The 20,761-nt window shown below is 50.1% G+C and overlaps 2 protein-coding genes across 3 annotated transcripts in view; one reads left to right on the forward strand and one right to left on the reverse strand.

Annotated features, from left to right (window-relative positions):
• DNER (delta/notch like EGF repeat containing) overlaps nt 1-20,761 on the reverse strand; it is a 352,845-nt gene that overhangs the window by 19,646 nt on the left and 312,438 nt on the right. For both annotated transcript variants that reach the window (XM_090054479.1, XM_090054478.1), the window contains one exon: nt 3,977-4,108. In XM_090054479.1, coding sequence (XP_089910605.1) covers nt 3,977-4,108 — 132 coding nt within the window. The remainder of the gene's footprint in view (nt 1-3,976; nt 4,109-20,761) is intronic.
• The window catches only part of LOC149862913 (uncharacterized), an 84,266-nt gene continuing 73,255 nt past the window's right edge, over nt 9,751-20,761 (forward strand). Inside the window, exon 1 of the mRNA XM_090054480.1 lies at nt 9,751-9,765. The gene's annotated coding sequence lies outside the window, so the exon portion shown is untranslated. The remainder of the gene's footprint in view (nt 9,766-20,761) is intronic.

The following is a 20,761-nucleotide window of genomic DNA, read 5'->3' on the forward strand; positions in this document are numbered from 1 at the left end:
AACCCCCTCCAGTAGTAGTGCAGTCACCTACACTGGAAATCTTCAAAAGGAGACTGGACAGTCAACTTGCTGGGGTCACTTGACCCCAGTTGTCTTTCCCTGCCTAGTGCAGGGGGACTGGACTTGATGATCTACAAGGTCTCTTCCACTCCCTAACAATCTATGAGTCACATCATGGTTGCTGCCACACAACGCTACTGTGCAGTGGTCTCAGGCAGTCAGCATTTCATATAAATGCAGCCACTGTTCTCTTAGATGGTAAAATAGGTTAGGACCAATTCAGACCCATTATTGGCAGATGCAATGCCATAGCAGGGCAAAGAAGGTCTGATGCTGAATAAAGTCATTCTCTGGATCTGATCAGAATGGTAGAAATGTCTGTTCTCTTTCCCCAGATAGAATCCCAAAGGTTCACAGTATATATTCCAAACATTTGGAAATGACAGTAATGATTCAAATAGCTTTTGCAGTCTCACAGGAATTAAGATGTAAGATTCAGTAAAATTTGAGGTTCTGATAGGCACACACATTCTACTAGAAATACCCTGTAAATTTATCTTCTCTGCATGACGTAACTTAACTTTCCCTGCTAATTGAATTATTTATACCCATAGAAACTGAAATGGTATCAGTGATGAATGCTAATCTGCATGGTTTATAAAGTTTTAGATTAAAACCCTCCTCATTCGTATTGGCCAAAGGAACTTCACATTAAAATTTTCCTTTTTGTAAGAAAGGTTGGTTGTAGTGTCCCTAGTGTTGAGTTAATTACATTGTTCTTCAATACAAATTGCAATCACTAGGGTAGATGATATGATAATATAATGTATATATACAAGTTTTCTTGCTAGGCAAATTATTTCTCTCTCAACTAGTTCATTGCCTGGAGAACAGTTGGAAGGTAAGTAAAGGACACGGTATGACAGGCAGCCTTAACACTGAAATGGTACTAGTAAAAATGCCTATTTTAGACAGAAAGTTACTCTGAAAAAAGATTAAATAATGCACAACTTACCAGCCTCCTGTATGACTCACAGTATAAAATGGCAATACGTAAAACTGATCAGTTTACAAATATGAGACTTAGTTACAGCAGCACATTCTGTTTTGTGGGAAAATCTGAAGTTTGGTTTCAACATGTGTTTTTGTCAGGTATGTCAGGAGACTGGATCAGTTGGAAATACTAGTGCAGTGTTCAATTTTATTTCCAAGCTAGTATTCATCATTATGTGCAAACTGCTGAGGCTGTGTGATGGATAACATACATAGCTTTGAGAAGAAGGTTGTGACAGCTGAAACTGAGATGGATTCATTGAAATATGAAATTAGATGGACCAAACTCAGACAGTGCAAAATTGGTTCATATCTACGTTACATCCATATATAACTAGAGGTGCACTAATATATCAGTGGCATATCAGATCAGCAGCACTGATGACAGGAAAATTAACATTATCAGCAATTGGCTTTTTTTGGCCTGTGTAGCTAATGATGTCACTGATAAATGTTGCATGCATGGGCACACCCAAAGCATGGACGCAGCCAGAAATGCAGCCAGGCAGCTTGGAGAGCAGCCTCCTGCCAGTAAGTTGGGGGGTGGGGAGAAGGTGCATGGGAGAGAAAAGGGGTGTGGCAGGGATAGGTTGAGACTCCCATGGTGAGGGAGGGAGTGGGGCAGTGACAGGGGCGAGGGCAGGGGCTGGTCCTGCCCAGCCAGGGCAGTAAATGTGACCCTGGGAGCAGGACAGAGGTGCAGGTGGCTCATCCAGGAGGCAGGGAGGGGCAGGAAGGGACACAGGAGGGTGGCTCCCTGCCATCGCATGCACCCCCAAAGGAGGCATGGGGGGCAGCCCCCACCCCAAATTTGTGCACGGAGCAAGGGCCAAATTTGTGCATGGAGCCCACTGCAGGCTCAGGGCCAGGGCCTCTTCCTGGTGCTGCTGACTGCTGGGGTGGGGCTGTGCTTGGGGTGGGGGCAGAGTGGGTGGCAGAACCCAGTTGAAGATTCCTTCCCCCCACTACCAACTGATCTATACTACAGAAAACCACATAATTTAGATAGATTCTGACTTGGGCTTCTTGAATGTCTGCATCTAGCCATAATGTACGAAGGCACCCCAAGGGAACCATTTCTAGAGAAGTAATCATTTGTCTGTCAGTGTATTACCTACTGCCTAAGGAAGCCACTACCACTCAGAATTGCATTGTCTTACTGATTAAGCAGATATGCCTGTTTAAGGCATCATTATGCCCAAGCAGCCCTCTCAGACTTACCACTGAAGGCTCATCTCTGCTTTGGGAGAATCACTTCTATGGCATGAGTGCATCAGGCCCCAGGATGGAGAAGTCCCAGGACTGCAGTGCCTGCAACACTCTTTCAAAATGCTGTTTTTACTGTCTTCAAACTAAAGGTAGGAACTTGGCAATAGCCCTCCTTCACTCAGCTGAAATCAAGGTTATGCAACAGACTTCACAAAAGACTCAAACTGTGGAAAAGATTCTAAACAGCAGCCAGATGCAACTGAGCCCTTAGCATAGTTAATACAGACAGTGTTCTGCCTTTATCCATTTGTATTTGTGCTGTACCATCTTTCATTAACTAAACTGAATTCATCACTAACAAATAAAGGAAGATTAAAAGTTGCTTTAATCCAGTGAGTTCTTGCATAAGATCACAGTTGTGTTCCAGCATTTGTGTGAACAGAGATAACATTTGAGGGAAAGTGTGGGCAAGCTTTCAGCATTGTCTAAGTAGAGCAAAGTCAGAAGGCACAACACTTAAAAGAGGAAAGGAGTGTACGTAGAAAGCAGGCATTCCTGAGAAGCCTGGCATCTAAACAGGATCCTCATCATGCAGATGAGATGCCTAAATAAGGTGCTTAACTATGCACCTACTTCTTGGTTAACTCTATCTGTTTTTTGGAATACTGGTAACTGGACAATCAGCCATGTCCCCACTAATGCAGAAACTAATTTGCTTGAATCCCTTCCCTTGTTCAATAAATGAACTATCTAGTGTTTTGAGGAGACCTATCACCAAAATACCTGAAAACAAAATACTCAAATATGTAATTAAACTGTCTAGTAAAGGAGAAGAAACTACTGTCAAAGACCATAGGGAAGACATCACTGCAATAAAAATATGCTCTGCAGAAGTACAACTGGAATTACAAGTACTCAAAAATAAATGGGAATCACTGAAAATCAGAGGCATAAGTTTTATGTTAACTCAGTTAAATCATACTCATAAGTGCCATATTAAGTTTTGTCACCACTGGATATATATGCCAAATTATCAAAAATGGCCATCTACTTAAACACTTTGGGCCAGGATCTGAGCATTTACAGCTCATATTGACTTCCACTACTCTTATGGGTGCTCTAAAATATCTCAAAATTAGGCACCCAGAAACAGTATGGCCCAATATTGGTGGCTATATTTAAAATTTTAGTTTAAACCATCGTTTTGTGCTGATTTACCTTTAATCATTTTGTTACATTATACATATTATAGTTATTGTTTAAGAAGTACCTATAAAAGGGGTGTCAAACATACAGCCAGGAGGCCAGATCTGGCCCCCGGAGCCTCATAACCTGGTTGCCAGTGCTGCCCTGCATTAGCTCTGTGCTACCTGCAGTGCTCACTGGGCCTCAGTGCTCAAGGAGTTTGCTGGTGCCAGTCCTGGGCTGCATCACCTGCAGAGCTCACTTAAGCCTGTGTCCTGGACTGGCCTGGGAGGATGCCACATGTGTTGGATTAGGCATGTGGGAAGAGGGGTCCATGGACCTGATCTGACCTATGGACTGGCTCTGTGCCACTCACCTGACACGCAAAGCGAGATGAGTTTGACACCCTTGACCTACAGCTTCTTTTACTACTGTTTTGGCATCATTTTTACAAATCTTCATGACAACCAACTACATTTATGTTAAAATTATATTAAAAAATAATAAAAGCACTCTTTATAATACTTACGTATTTCACAATTTGCTCCAACCCAGCCACGTGGACAATGGCAATTATAACCATTGGGTTGGTCTATACAAGTTCCAGCATGATGACATGGATTGCTGTCACAGTCATTTATGTCAATATCACAGTCCTCACCTGAAAGCAAAAAAGAATAGGGCTCATGGATACATCATGTATCAATATATACTATTAGTAGTATTTCATTCACTAAAAGTAGAAGGAAACAAGCTGCTATTAATTATATTACCCTCATGTTATCTAATATTTATTAAAAGAATAAAAACCTCTGTAAATTTATTTTGTCCACTAATTAACTGGACACCTATTATTTTTGTCAGACAATGTAGCATTTTGAAGTTATCTATTACCTTCCATCTCAGGATCTTAACTTTTTTTAATCGATATTAAGACACCTGATACAACTCCTGTGAAGTAACCACATGCTGTATAAATATCCTCATTTTACAACTAGAGAATGGAATAAGAGAGCTGAATGACTCAACTAAAGTCACCAGTCTCCCAATCTTTTTCTTTAACCGTAAGACTGTCCTTCCTCCACAGTCAAATATGGTGTTAACAATTTGTTGCTTATTGTCCCAACAGCTGTGATACAATCAGTAAACACAGAAAATTTGATATGCTTTACTTAATTATTTAGAACTACGGAAGGTGTGGCACTAAGGTGCTATGAAAATTATTGGGAGTTAAGGATGACAAATGCTTTTCAGGAAGAATGCTGCACTTCACTAGATTGGATCCTAAATAGCATTTTCATTTAATTGGCCCATGTGATCTAAAATGATTTGTATGCCTTCATATATTACTGTCAAATACACCAACTATATTAGTTTGAACAGGAGGCAAGAAGACTAAATAGGCTGCATACCTTTGCTCTGGAAATGCAAATGGATTAATATCAGCACTTTACAACAAGCATGTATTTAAATAACAGAATGAAGTGTTTCTTCAGCTCACAATAATTAATAGTTTAAAGTAAACAAATTTTATATTTTCAGTGCCATCCAAATACTGCTTTGGTTTACCTGCCAGTTTTAAAAATGTTACTTTAAACATGAAATTTGCTTCAAACAAAAAAGTTAAAAATAACATTGAGCAGCTGCTTAGCAAATTCTGTTTTGTAATAGCTCCTTTTGCTACTTAATTTTTAAAGGTAAATCAGTTCTAAGCAACATTAACAAGTTTTTCAGTTTTAAAAGGTTGATTGTAAGTCAGCAATATCCAAATTAATTTGTTTCCTAGAATAAATATAGTCATAGATCCATAGATTTATAGATTGTAAGGGGCTGGAAGGGACCTCACAAGATTATCTGGTTCAGACCCCCTGTACTAAGCAGGAAAGATAATTGGGGTGAAGAAGTTTTTCCTAGTGTTAAGCCTAAAACGATCTTCCAGGAATTTGTGGCCATTACTCCTGTTTTTCCCCCAAGGGTGCCCTGGTGAACAATTGTTCACCGAGCCCTTGATGTATTCCCCTGATATAGCGGTGAACTGTTACCAAGTCCCCTCAGCCTTCTTTTTTTTAGGCTGAAGAGACCCAAGTCCCCAGTGGTAATGCATAGTGAGTGCACAGGGGTTCATGCACACCCCCTGAGAATGCTGGTTCATCCCCTGACCAGCTGCACTTGCTGCTTAGGCTATGGGCAAAGGGGGCAGGTGGGAATGCCAGTGCCCCCTTGCAAGCATCGACCGATTGCTGCAGCCAATCCCAGAATTGACCACGGCCATTCCCAGAAGTGGCTGCAGTGGTCAGCCACAGCAATCAGCCACGGTGGTCCCCCCACCAGGCAGTGAGATTGGCTGCAGGGGGGACCCCCACCCTGGTCAGCAGGATTGGCCATGGGGGGACCTCTCCCTCCTGGTCATTGGATTTGGCCATGGGGGGACCTCCCCCTGGGGAGTGAGATCAGCTGTGGGGGGGGACTGGTCGAGGGGGGGGGGGCATGTGCCACCCCAACTAAGGCAGCACCAGTTGCCCATGCAAGTCCCTCAGTCTTTCCTCATGAGCCTTGCAAGTCTCCGATCATATGAGTTGCTCTTCTTTGGACTCTCTCAAGCTTTTCCACATCCTTGTTGAAGTGCTGTGCCCAGAACTGGATGCAGTACTCCAACTGCGTTCTCACCAATGCTGAGTGAAGTGGAAGAATCACTTCCTTGGTTTTGTTTGACATGCATTGGTTGATGCATGCCTGAGTACTGTTTGCCCTGCTGGCTACAGCATTGTATCGACAGCTCATGTTCATACAATGGTCTATTATTACCGCTAGGTCCCTTTCAGTCATGGTGCTAGTCTGTTTAGCACCACCAAGCCTGTAAGTATGCTGGGGATTGTTCCTCCCCAGATGGAGCACTTTACACTTCTCAATGTTGAAATTCATCTGGTTCTGATCCACCCAACTTGCCAGCCTGTCCAGGGCCACCTGCATCTGCAGCCTATTTTCAAGTGTGACCATGCTCCCCCATAACTTGGTGTCATCTACAAACTTGGCCAGTGAGCTCTTCACCCGCACATCCAGATCATTGATAATGATGTTAAAAAGTACTAGACCAAGCATGGACTCCTGAGGGATACCACTGGCCACTTCTCACTGGGACGGCATAGATCTGTTCATTAGAACTCTCTGGGTTCTACTCTGCAGCCAGCTTTTTTTTTCTTTTTCAAAAGAAGCATAATATCCCCATTAAGCCAAAAGGGCTTACCAGCCCTTCTGCTACCTTTCCTCCATATGGGAATGGACTTCTTTTGTGCTTTAAGGATTATGGATGGGATGGGCTCCACCTTTCTTTGGATGGGATGGGCTACACCTTTCCCCTAAAGGTAAGTGTGTGTTTTCTTCTAGGTTGGCGGACCTCCTCCTGCAGGCTTTAAACTGTGCTTGTCAGGGGAAGGGGAAAACAAGGGTGGAGGAATCATCGGCCTGCCAGACCAAGAAACACCCACAAGTACAGCCCAGCCTAGACCAATGAGTGAAACGTATACACAGGTAAGCGACAGGGGCCAGGGCAATGCTGTGATTAGGGGGCCACTACACACATCAACGGGAGGCCTCAAATACCTCTACACAAAAACTCATAGTATGGAAAACTCTCCTGCTAGCTGACACCAACCCAGACATAGTGGGGATCACTGAAACATGGTGGGACTCAATGCATGACTGGGCGGTGAATATCAAGGGCTATAGGCTGTACAGGAGGGACAGGATAGGAAGGAAAGGTGGGGGCGTGGCACTCTACATTAAGGAGGAATACCCATCCTCATCAATTAACAAAGAATCAGAGGAAGGGCACTCTGAAGTGCTTTGGGTTAGAATACAAGGCAGTCGAGGGGAAAGAGACTTAATGGTGGGAGTCTACTACAGACCTCCCAACCAAGGGGAAGAGCTCGACCAGAAATTCTTAGGTCATCTCACAGAGGTAGTGAAATCTAAGGATGTAGTAGTCATGGGGGACCTAAACTCCCTGGACATCTGCTGGGAAGAGCAGTCAGTCAGGTCTGATCGCTCACCTAAGTTCCTGGCCAGAATGCAGGATCTCCATCTAACCCAGGAGGTGCACAGCCCAACCAGGGGAGACGCCTTGTTGGACCTGGTGTTGGCCATGGGAGATGACGTGGTGAGGGGGCTGCAGGTGCTCAACCACCTGGGTAACAGTGATCATCGCCTGCTGGAATTCACCATCCAGCTCAATGTGGCAAAGGCCTGAAGCAAGGCAGCAGCCCTAGATTTCAGGAGGGCAAACTTCAATGAACTAAGAAGAATAGTCGGGGAAGCACTGAGGTGCAAGAGGGGAGGGGAGCCAGGTGTCCAAGGAGAGTGGTCACTCCTTAAGGAGACGATCCTCCAATCCCAAAGGGAGGTAATCCCAATGAGGATCAAAGCGAGCAGGAGGGCACACAAGCCCCCATGGCTCACCAAAAGCATCCGGGAATGTCTCCTAGCTAACAGGGAGGCATACACCCAATGGAAAGGAGGGGACATCACCAGGGAGGACTATACTACAGTTGCTCGGGGATGCAGGGGGGCAGTCAGGAAGACCAAGGCAGAGACAGAACTAGGACTAGCTTCCCAGATTAAGGACAATAAGAAGTCCTTCTTTAAATACATAGGGGGTAAAAAGAAGGTTCTTGGTAATGTGGGGTCCCTACAGGACACGTTAGGAAATTTGGTCGTCACACCAGATGACAAAGCCAACATATTTAACGATTTCTTTGCCTCCATCTTCCTAAACAGGTACTGGAACAGTCACCCCCTGCTGGGCCCCCCTCAGGTCCCAGGGGAGGCACACCTATGCCAAGGGTTAGTCAGGAACTAGTTAGGGAGCTTCTGGAGGGACTGGACGTATTAAGTCAGCTGGTCCAGACGATCTCCACCCTAGAGTACTAAAGGAATTGGCTGAGGTCATTGCAGGACCCCTGGCATGGCTTTACAAGCAATCATGGTGCTCTGGTGTCGTGCCAGAGGACTGGAAGAGGGCCAACGTGGTTCCCATCTTCAAAAAGGGGAAGAAGGAGGACCCGGGAAACTATAGGCCAGTTAGTCTTACCTTGATCCTTGGAAGCTGTTTGAGAAAATTATTCTGGCACACATCCACGAGGGGCCAGCAGATTTCATGTTTAGGGACAACCAACACAGGTTCATCAGTGGCAGGTCCTGTCAGACCAACCTGGTGGCCTTCTATGATCAGATCACCAGATCATTAGATGCAGGGGTAGCAGTGGACATAGTCTTCCTGGACTTTTGGAAGGCCTTCGACATTGTCTGTCACCTTGTTCTCATTAAGAAACTGGGCGACTGTGGTGTCAACACCCACACAGTCAATTAGGTTGCCAACTGGCTGGAGGGCTGCACCCAGAGAGTGGTGGTGAATGGGTCTTTTCCAACCTGGAGGGATGTGGGTAGTGGGGTTCCACAGGGCTTGGTTCTTGGGCCCGCACTGTTCAACATCTTCATCAGTGACTTGGACGAGGGGGTAAAAAGCACTTTGTTCAAATTTGCTGATGACACTAAAATGTGGGGGGCTGTGGGCACACTAAAAGGGAGGAATAGGCTACAATCGGACCTAGACAGGTTACAAGGGTGGGAGGATGAGAATAGGATGGGATTCAACACCGCCAAGTGCAAAGTGATGCATCTGGGAAGGAACAACCGGCACCATACCTAGAGGCTGGGGAACTCCCTTCTCATCAGTACAGAGGCGGAAAAGGATCTTGGAGTCATCATTGATGCCAAGATGAACATGGGCTGACAGTGTGGGGACATGGTCAGGAAGGCCAACCGCAGCTGCTGATCCCCCTAAGGTAAGTGGGGCAGAGGGGCCGACGCAGCTGAGCCAGATCCAGAGGGGAAGCCCCCTGGATCCCTCTTAGCTGAGCCGGTAGGGAGCCGCGCTCCCGAGCCGCGCAAACAGAGCGCGAAAACAGGGTGGGCTAGGGGGGGACTGTCCCCCAAGCCAGGGAGCACCCCCGGGGATATCCCTCTGGGAGGCACCGGGTCCCCCCAGTGAGGGAGAGCAGGGGGGCGGGATCGCCGGCAGGCACTTCCAGCAAGTCCGGAGCGCCTGATTGGTGGTTAGATCATAGGCGGGAAATTCAAACCGCAGCCTTTAAAAGCTGCGGTTTGACGTAGCTTCCGGCACTCGGGAGCAAGGAGCAGCGGGGAGAGTTAGGACACAGGCACACAGGTGTCTTGCACACACGTGTGCCCCCTTACCGGACCCGGAGCAGAGGCGAGAGAAGCGGAGCAGCAGCGGGGGCAGCAGCAGCTGATCCCCCTAAGGTAAGTGGGGCAGAGGGGCTGGCACAGCTGAGCCGGATCCGGAGGGGAAGCCCCCCGGATCCCTCTTAGCTGAGCTGGTAGGGAGCCGCGCAAACAGAGCACGCAAACAGGCGCGGTCTGTAAGAGCGCGCTGGCGTTTGCGCCGGCGTTCGCGCTAGAGGGGGAGCAGGAGGGGCCGAGAGACCGACTCTTGTTAGCGAGGGCCAGAGGACCCGAACTCAGCTAGGAACTCCTACGATGGTGTCGACATGGAGTGCTGCCAGGGCCCCTGCCCAGGGGGCGTGGCCTTCCCGGGGCTTGTCTGAGGCCTCCACCCAGACAGAGCCCACAGGGGGGCTGGCATCCCCCAACCCCCTGGCCTGCGGGAGCTGCCCAGCAAGGCCTGGGGGGGCAGGGACTGGGGACCCCCACACCTGTCCTGCTGGCGCCCGCCTTAGGGCCCTGGAGGAGCAGGTAAGGGAGCTCCAGGAGGAGGTTAGCAGGCTGAGGGGAATCAGGGAGGCAGAGGAAGAAATTGATAGCTATTTTCTTTCCCTGCAGGGTTCTATGACCAAGGAGGACGCACCTCAAGATGAGCCCTCCACTGCTAAGTGGCAGACGGTCACTTCCCGTGCCAGGGATGCTTGAGACGTGGCAGCACCAGTTCCTACAGTCCGGCTGGAGAACAGGTACGAAGCTCTGGCAGCCCTGGAGGAGGAGGACGGAGAGGACGAAACCGGGGAGGAGGCAACTCCACGCACACCGCGTCCCGTGCAAGCCAAAGGAGGCAAGAAGGCCAGGAGGAAGAAGTGTCGCGTGATCGTCATTGGTGGCTCCATCCTGAGAGGTACGGAGGGCCCTATCTGTTGCCGGGACCCCTCGGCACACGAGGTATACTGCCTACCTGGAGCAAGGATTCAGGACGTGAAAGGGATGCTCCAGACCGTAATCCAGCCCACCGATTATTACCCTATGGTCCTAGTCCATGTGGGCACTAACGATGCGGCCAGGAGTAGCCCTGACCGCCTGATGGAGGACTACCATGCTCTGGGGTGCGTGCTGAAGGAGATGGGCACACAGGTGGTTTTCTCCTCTATCCTCCCAGTGAGTGGACGAGGCAGACGACATGAAATGAACATCGCGGAGACCAACTGGCAGCTACAGGAATGGTGCTTCAAGGAGGGCTTTGGCTTCCTCAACCACGACCGGCACATCACGACAAGAGACATGCTGGGGTGGGACGGGCTCCACCTTTCCCCTAAAGGTAAGCGTGTGTTCTCTTCTAGGTTGGCGGACCTCCTCCGGCGGGCTTTAAACTAGGCTCATCGGGGGAAGGGGAAGATGAGGGCGGAGGATATATCAGACTGCCAGACCAAACAGCACCCACAACTACAGCCCAGCCCAGACCGATGAGAGAAGCAACCAAACAGGTAAGAGAGAGGGGCCAGGGTAACGCTGGGACTAGGGGGTCAGCACATACACCCACAGGAGGCCTCAAATGCCTCTACACAAATGCTCGTAGTATGGGCAATAAGCAGGAGGAACTCACCCTCCTGCTGGCTGACACCAGCCCGGACATAGTGGGGATTACGGAAACGTGGTGGGATGAAACGCATGATTGGGCGGTCAATGTCAAGGGCTATAGGCTGTACAGGAGGGACAGGATAGGAAAGAGGGGTGGGGGCGTGGCGCTCTATATTAAGGAGGAATACACATCCTCGTTAATAAGCAAGGAGCCAGGGGAGGGGCACTCTGAAGTGCTTTGGCTTAGAGTACAAGGCAGTCGAGGGGAAAGGGACTTAACGGTGGGAGTCTACTACAGACCTCCCAACCAGGGAGAAGAGCTTGACCAGGGATTCTCGGGTCAGCTCACAGAGGTAGTGAAGGCTAGGGATATAGTAGTCATGGGGGACCTGAACTTCCCGGACATCTGCTGGGAAGAGCAGTCAGCGAGGTCTGAATGCTCACGTAGGTTCTTGGCCAGAGTGCAGGACCTCCATCTAACCCAGGAGGTGCACCGCCCCACCAGGGGGGATGCCTTGTTGGACCTAGTGCTGGCCACGGGTGACAACCTGGTGAGGGGGCTGCGTGTGCTTGACCACCTGGGTGACAGCGATCATCGCCTGCTGGAATTCACCATCCAGCGCAAAGTGGCAAAGGCCTGCAGTAAGACAGCGGCCCTGGATTTTAGGAGGGCAGACTTCAACGAGCTAAGGAGGATAGTTGGAGAAGCGCTGAGGTCCCAGGGGCATGGGGAGCCAGGTGTCCAAGGAGAGTGGTCACTCCTTAAGGAGACGATCCTCCAAGCCCAAAAGAAGGTAATCCCAATGAGGATCAAAGGGAGCAGGAGAGCACACAAGCCTCTGTGGCTCACCAAAAGCATCCGGGACTGTCTCCTTGCTAAAAAGGAGGCTTATACCCAGTGGAAAGAAGGGGTCATCACCAGGGAGGGCTATTCTGTAGTTGCTCGGGGATGTAGGGGGGCAGTTAGGAAGGCCAAGGCAGAGACGGAACTAGGACTAGCTTCCCAGATTAAGGACAATAAGAAGTCCTTCTTTAAATACATAGGGGGTAAAAAGAAGGTTCTTGGTAATGTGGGGTCCCTACTGGACACGTTAGGAAATTTGGTCGCCACACCAGATGACAAAGCCAACATATTTAACTATTTCTTTGCTTAGGGGCAACCAACATGGGTTCATCAGTGGCAGGTCCTGTCAGACCAACCTAGTGGCCTTTTACAATCAGATCACCAGATCATTAGATGCAGGGGTAGCAGTGGACATAGTCGTCCTGGACTTCCGGAAGGCTTTTCATAGATTTTCATAGATTCATAGATGCTAGGGTCGGAAGGGACCTCAATAGATCATCGAGTCCGACCCCCTGCATAAGCAGGAAAGAGTGCTGGGCCTACATTACCCCAGCTAGATACACATCTAGCCTTCGCTTGAAGACCCCCAGGCTAGGGGAGAGCACCACCTCCCCTGGGAGCCCGTTCCAGACCTTGGACACTCGAACTGTGAAGAAGTTCCTCCTAATATCCAATCTAAATCTGCTCTCTTCTAGCTTGTGGCCATTATTTCTTGTAACCCCCGGGGGCGCCTTGGTGAATAAATACTCACCAATTCCCTTCTGTGCCCCCCTGATGAACTTATAGGCAGCCACCAGGTCGCCTCTCAACCTTCTCTTGCAGAGGCTGAAAAGGTCCAGTTTCTCTAGTCTCTCCTCGTAGGGCTTGGCCTGCAGGCCCTTAACCATACGAGTGGCCCTTCTCTGGACCCTCTCCAGATTATCCGCATCCTTCGTGAAGTGCGGCACCCAGAATTGCACGCAGTACTCCAGCTGCGGTCTGACCAGCGCCCGATAGAGGGGAAGTATCACCTCCTTGGACCTATTTGTCATGCATCTGCTGATGCACGATAAAGTGCCATTGGCTTTTCTGATGGTTTCGTCACACTGCCGACTCATGTTCATCTTGGAGTCCACTAGGACTCCAAGATCCCTTTCCACTTCCGTGCCACCCAGCAGGTCATTTCCTAGGCTGTAGGTGTGCTGGACATTTTTCCTCCCTAGATGCAGCACTTTGCATTTCTCCTTGTTGAACTGCATTCTGTTGTTTTCTGCCCACTTGTCTAACCTGTCCAGGTCTGCTTGCAGCTGCTCCCTGCCCTCCGGCATGTCCACTTCGCCCCATAGCTTAGTGTCATCTGCAAACTTGGACAGAGTACATTTCACTCCCTCATCCAAGTCGCTGATGAAGACATTAAAGAGTATCGGTCCAAGGACCGAGCCCTGCGGGACCCCACTGCCCACACCCCTCCAGGTCAAAACCGACCCATCCACCACGACTCTCTGGGTGCGGCCCTCCAGCCAATTCTCCACCCACTGGACTGTGCAGTCATCCAAGTCACAGCCCCTTAACTTGTTCACCAGTATGGGGTGGGATACCGTATCAAAGGCCTTCCTGAAGTCCAAGTATACGACATCCACCCCTCCTCCTGCGTCGAGGCGTTTTGTAACCTGGTCATAAAAAGAGACTAGATTGGTCAGGCACGATCTGCCTGCCACGAACCCATGCTGGTTTCCCCTCAGCATAACTTGCCCTGCCGGGCTCTCACAAATGTGAGCCTTGATAATTTTTTCAAAGACTTTGCCAAGGATGGAGGTGAGACTAACTGGCCTATAGTTGCCCGGGTCCTCCTTCCTCCCCTTCTTGAAAATGGGAACCACATTGGCCCTTTTCCAGTCCTCCGGGACTTGACCCGTGCACCACGAGCGTTCAAATATTCCCGCCAGTGGCTCTGCAATGATGTCGGCCAGTGCCTTCAGTACCCTCGGATGGAGCTCATCCGGGCCTGCCGACTTAAAGGCATCCAGTTCTTCCAAGTGACCCTGCACCACCTCAGGGTCCACGCATGGAAGTCTGGTGCCTTGCACCAGATTTCATAGATTTCATAGACATTAGGGCTGGAAGGGACCTCGGGAGATCATCGAGTCCAGCCCCCTGCCCAAAGGGCAGGAAGTCAGCTGGGGTCATAGGATCCCAGCAAGATAAGCATCCAATTTACTCTTGAAGGTGTTCAGTGTAGGTTCTTGAACCACCTCCGCTGGCAGACTGTTCCAGACCTTGGGGGCTCGGACAGTAAAGAAATTCTTCCTTATGTCCAGCCTGAAACGGTCTTGCAGGAGTTTGTGACCGTTCGACCTCGTCATCCCTTGGGGCGCTCTGGTGAACAGACGTTCCCCCAGATCCTGGTGGCCACCCCGATAAACTTATAGGTGGCCATCAGATCACCCCTGAGCCTGTGCTTTTCCTGGCTAAAGAGTCCCATGGCTCTCAGCCTGTCATCGTAAGATCTGTTTTCCTGACACTGTCTCTCACCCTGTTCTCATTAAGAAACTGGGGGGCTGTGGTGTAGACACCCACACAGTCAAATGGGTCGCCAACTGGCTGGAGGGCCGCACCCAGAGGGTGGTAGTAGATGGGTCCTTCTCAACCTGGAAGGACGTGGGCAGTGGGGTTCTGCAGGGCTCGGTCCTCGGGCCCGCACTGTTCAACATCTTCATCAGCGATTTGGACGAGGGGGTAAAAAGCACCCTGTTCAAATTTGCTGATGACACTAAGATGTGGGGGGATGTGGGCACATTGGAAGGATGCAACAGGCTACAATCTGACCTAGACAGGTTACAAGGGTGGGCGGACGAGAATAGAATGGGTTTCAACACAGACAAGTGCAAGGTGATGCACCTCGGGAGGAACAACCAGCACCATAACTACAGGTTGGGGAACTCCCCTCTTGTCAGCACGGAGGCGGAAAGGGATCTGGGAGTGATCATTGACTCCAAGATGAACATGGGCCGGCAGTGTGGAGAGGCAGTTAGGAAGGCCAACCGCACCTTGGCATGCATCCACAGATGCATCTCGAGCAGGTCCAAGGAGGTGATCCTTCCCCTCCATGCGGCATTGGTCAGGCCGCAGATGGAGTACTGCGTCCAGTTCTGGGTGCCGCACTTCAAGAGGGATGTCGATGGCATCAAGAGGGTCCAGAGGAGGGCCACTCGTATGATCAGGCGACAACAGGGCAGGCCCTATGAGGACAGGCTGCAGGACCTGAACCTGTTCAGCCTCCAAAAGAGAAGGCTGACGGGGGATCTTGTGGCCTGTTATAAACTAGTCAGGGGGGATCAGCAGGCATTGAGGGAGTCACTGTTTCCCCGAGCACCGCCAGGAGTGACCAGGAATAACGGTCACAAGCTGGCAGAGGGTAGGTTTAGGTTAGATATCAGGAGGCGCTACTTCACAGTCAGGGCGGCTAGGGTCTGGAACCAGCTTCCAAGAGAAGTGGTGCAGGCTCCTACCCCGGGGGTGTTTAAGAGGAGGTTAGATGAACATCTAGCTGGTGTTCCTGCCATGGAAGCAGGTCAGACTAGATGATCTGCTCAGGTCCCTTCTGACCCTACAAACTATGAAACTATGAAACTAGTCATGCATCCACAGATGCATCTCGAGCAGGTCCAAGGACGTGATCCTCCCCCTCTATGCAGCACTGGTGAGGCCACAGTTGGAGTACTGCATCCAGTTCTGGGCGCCACACTTCAAGAGGGATGTGGACAACATGGAGAGGGTCCAGAGGAGGGCCACTCACATGATCAGGGGACAGCAGGGCAGGCCCTATGAGGAGAGGCTATGGGACCTGAACCTGTTCAGCCTCCACAAGAGAAGGCTGAGGGGGGATCTAGTGGCTTGTTACAAACTAGTCAGGGGGGATCAGCAGGCACTGGAGGAGTCCCTGTTCCCCCAAGCACTGCCAGGAGTGACCAGGAATAATGGTCACAAGCTGGCAGAGGGTAGGTTTAGGCTAGATATCAGGAGGCGCTACTTCATGGTCAGGGCAGCTAGGATCTGGAACCAACTTTCAAGAGAAGTGGTGCTGGCTCCTACCCTGGGGGTCTTTAAAAGGAGGTTAGATGAACATCGTGCTGGGATTGTTTGACCCCAGTACTCTTTCCTGCCATGGCAAGGGGTCGGACTAGATGATCTGCTCAGGTCCCTTCGGACCCTAGAAACTATGAAACTAAGAACAACCACTTTTCATGCACTCCTTTCATATTCGGTCCCTGGTTCTGCAGTTCTTCCCCTTACTATTGCCCTAAGCCTGTTGAAATTCACTTTTCTGAAGTCTAAAACTTCAACCCTGCTACCTGATTTGCCTGCCTTGTGACAGACAGTGAACATGATGGTTTTGTGGTCTCTGTCACCCAGGCTACGCTGTATATTCAAGTTGTTCACAAAATTATCTCCTTTGGCCAAGACCAAGTCTAAGAGAGTGTTACTTCTGGGTGGCCCATGCACTCCCTGAGTCAGGTAGATTTCTTCGATACAGGTCAGGAAGCAGTGCAACCGATCTGACTTAGTTGAGTATTCCTTGCAAGAGATTTCTGGGTAATTGAAGTAACCCATGACAATCATGTCCTGTGCATGCACGGCCTCTGTCAGTTCTTGAGAGAACTCCAGATCGAGCTCCTCCCCCTGGCTTGGTGGTCTGTAGTATACACCTACACAGTTAGGTCTCTCTCACTGCCTCCCTCCCCCCAACTAGTTTAACTCACAGGTTTCAAACTGTTCTTCTTTGGAGCCAATGCTGGCCTCCAAGGAGATGTACTGTTCCCCTCACATAAACAGCTACACCTCCACCTTTCTTCCCTACTCAGTCCCTTCTGTGCATAGTGTAGCCCTCTATGGCTACATTCCAATCATGGGAGAAGTCCCACCAGGTCTCCATAATCTCTACTAGATCATAATGCACACTGGAGAGTGAAAGGGTTAGCTCCTCCTGCTTGTTTCCCATGCTCCTGGCACCTGAGTCCTCCAACTGAGACCCTTGATTTCCTGTCACACTGAGAGAGAACCATTCCTTCAGCTCTTGCAAGAGTGGCTTTCCTAGGGTCCCCAACTTTGGAGCCTACTTGTGTGCCAGTCCTCAAGCATGCTCCAGTAACTGTTTCCCTATCCCCTGGTGATCTTAGTTTAAAGCCCTATCTTTTGTATAGTCATTTATGTCTGTACAAAAGACTTGAAGTTGATTGCCTATTAACTAGACTATTTCTAAAACTGCCTTATTAATGGGGTAATCACTTTGAAGGAAAAAAACCCTGAGAGATAAAACAATCATAAGTTTAATAAACTTCATAGATTTCAAAGACATTAGGGCTGAAAGGGACCTCAAAGGATCTTCAAGTCCAGCCCCCTGCCCCAGGGGCAGGGAGTCAACAGGGGTCATAGGATCCCAGCAAGATAAACATCCAAATGTTTCTTGAAGGTGTTCAAAGTAGGTGCTTGAACCACCTCTGGCGTCAGCTTATTCCAAACCTTGGGGGCTCAGACAGTAAAGAAGCTCTTCCTTATGTCCAGCCTCAAATGGTCATGGAGGAGTTTGTGACCGTTCAACCTTGTCATCCTTTGGGGTGCTCTGGTGAACAGATGTTCCCCCAGATCCAGATGAGCATCCCTGATAAACTTATAGGTGACCACCAGATCACCCCTGAGCCAGTGCTTTTTTAGGCTGAAGAGTCCCATAGCTCTCAGCCTCTCATCATAAGGTCTGTTTTCCTGACCTCTGATCATGCACTTGGCTCTCCTCTGGACTCTCTCAAACTTCACATCTTTTTTGAATTGTAGAGCTCAAAAGTAGATGCAGTACCCACAGGTACTTAAAGAGCTGGCAAGCATCATAGCTCAGCCCCTGACACAGATCTTTGAGAATTTTTGGTGCTCTGGTGAAGTGCCCGAAGACTGGAAGAAGGCCAATGTGGTGCCTGTCTTCAAGAAAGGGAGGAAAGTGGATCCAGCAAACTACAGGCCCATCAGCCTGACCTCTATCCCGGGGAAGATCCTAGAAAAGATTATCAAAGTGACCATTCTCAACAGACTGGCCAATGGCAAACTCCTGAGGGATAGTCAGCATGGGTTTGTTGTGGGTAGATCTTGCTTGACCAATCTTATTTCCTTGTATGACCAGGTGACCTATCAACTGGACAAGGGGGAAGAAATTGATGTCATATATCTTGACTTTAAAAAAGACTTCAATCTGGTATCCCATGATTACCTTTTAGTAAAACTGGCCAACTGTGGCCTCGGCATCACCACAGTCCACTGACTGGGGAATTGGCTCATGGTCGGACCCAGAGAGTGGTGGTTGATGGTGTGCTGTGACCAGTGAGGTCCCTCAAAGCTCTGTCCTATATTATTCAACATAGATTTCATAGACATTTGGGCTGGAAAGGACCCTGGAGGATCGAGTCCAGCCCCCTGCCCCAGGGGCAGGAAGTCAGCAGGGATCCTTACATACTCTGGGGTGTAAGCTGTAAGGGCTGGCTGATTTGAAGGTATCCAGCCTCTCAAGGTGTTTCTTCACAAGGTCAGCATTGATGGAGGGTAAGGAATCTCCCTCACCCAGGCCTTCCCATCCCATAATAGGCAGGGGCATCCCATGGGACAGGTGAAAGACCGATGAAAAATACCCATTTAGCAAATTGGCTTTTTCCCGGATGTCAGTAGTCAACTGTCCCATCTGGTTTAGCAGGGGTCCAATGTTGCCCTTGCTTTTCCTCCAGCTCCCCACATATCTAAAAAAGGGCTTTTTATTGTCCTTGATACTTGAAGCCAGTTGGAGTCCAGTTGCAGCCTTGGCTTTACTCGTTTGCTCTCTGCAGAATATTCCTCCTTGGAGGTGGATCCTGTCCTCCATCCTTTGTAGGCCTTTCTTTTCAGATGCAGGAGGTCTGCCAGTTCCTTGAAGAGCCAAGGGGGCCACTGTGCCTTTTTGCTGCCTTTCCTCTGAGATGGGAGGTTGAAACAAACAGCTTAATTCCCCTTATAACCTCCACTCCTGTCCCTCCCCTTCACCCCTCATCATATAGAGCCCTCTTGCCCCTGCCTCCCCAACACACAGATCCCACTCCCCAATCCCTCCCCAACAAATAGAGCCCCTCCCTAACAAACAGAGCCCCTCTACCACCCTCCCCAACCACCAATAAAAAACCCTCTCCCCAAAGTGAAAACTATATAGAACAGTCTCAGTCTCTGTCCGAGTGCCAAACCAGGGCACTGTTGGATAGTAGAACCTAGAAGGCAGACCCTGGGGAGCCTGTACCCCAGTCTTGAGCTATTTCCCTGCCAGTCTGGGGACTGCAGAGACTGCAGTTGGTGTCAAATTCATCCCTGGGTGATGGTGGCCAGTGCTGCATCTGGAACCTCTGGGTCTTTGGATGCATGGTCTCAGGGTGAGTGGTGGAGCTGGGCCTGGGTGGATGGAAGGGGACCCAGGGCAGGGGATGACTACTGGGAGGCCTGCAGGGCCAGCAACAGGGGTTGTGCAGTAGGTACACGTACATGACAGCCAGGCCCAAGACAGTGTCCAGGACCTGACAGTCAGTGTCCACAGGCTCCGCTGCCCAGCAGTCCATTGCAATCTGCTAGTACAGAACCCACAGGTGCTCCCACTTCACAGCCAGGACCTTGGCCCAAAACACCCTCTCCTAGGCAATGTTCTCCACCCAGCAGGACATAGCCCATGCCTCCTGCCCCTCAGCCAGCTTCACCAGCTGCTGGAGCAAGCAAGTTCAAGTGTGTGCCTGCTGCTGGCACAACCAGCACATGCAGCAGGATCTGGTGGTGGGTTGCGGCATGATGGAGGCTGCATCCCCACCGGGGCTGTAGCTATTCCCCATATCCAGATGTTGGCCCTACAGAGACAAGAGACAGAAGCATTTTGTGAAAGTTTGCAATATTTCAGAGATAAGATGCTCTGCACCAGGGGCTGTGTGGTGCCTAGTCTCAGATCAGGGGTTGGCTGTGCACAGGTGCCCAGGGACCATGGTAAGTCTGCCCAGGCAGGCCCTGGCCCAGGTGGCTGCCAGCTAAGCCCCCTATCCCCGCTTGCTCCCCTGAGGCTAGCAGGACACTGGGTGCTGGCCTCAGGCAACCTGCCTCCCCTGCCCTCTTCCCAGCATGGGCCAAGCCAGGCTTCTGGCAGTATCTGCTCCCATGGCTTCCTAACCCACCATCCCCACTTCACAGGCCTAATGCTTCCCTACTGCTGCCCAGCCCACAGTGCCTGGGCTTGTGGTGTGAAGGGCTCCAGGACAACCAGGGACAGGGGCTGGCCATGGCTCCACCCTCCATGCTGGGGGCCACTCCAGGCAGGTGCCTTTAAGCCATCTCCACTCCGCACCACTGCTGCATGTGCCCCAGGTGGTGTGTGATGAGCTGTTTGTGCAGGCTGAGGGGTGCCAAAGCCACTATACCCTGCTGATAATGATCCTCCTGGTGCCCTGGACACACCTTCACTCCTGGTTTGGGACCCTGAGCTACAATGGCCCATGGGGCAAGTCCAGCCTGCCCTGCAACCTGCACCACTGCCTGGAGGGCTGCCTGGGGCAGTGCTACATGTCTTTGCTCCCCTGCTGCTGAGGAGGACATCACCAACACTACCAATGCCTTTCTCAGGGTGTAAGAGGC

The sequence above is a fragment of the Crocodylus siamensis genome, chromosome 6 (genome assembly GCF_052110815.1).
Source record: "Crocodylus siamensis isolate JL-2025a chromosome 6, ASM5211081v1, whole genome shotgun sequence".
NCBI lineage: Eukaryota > Metazoa > Chordata > Crocodylia > Crocodylidae > Crocodylus > Crocodylus siamensis.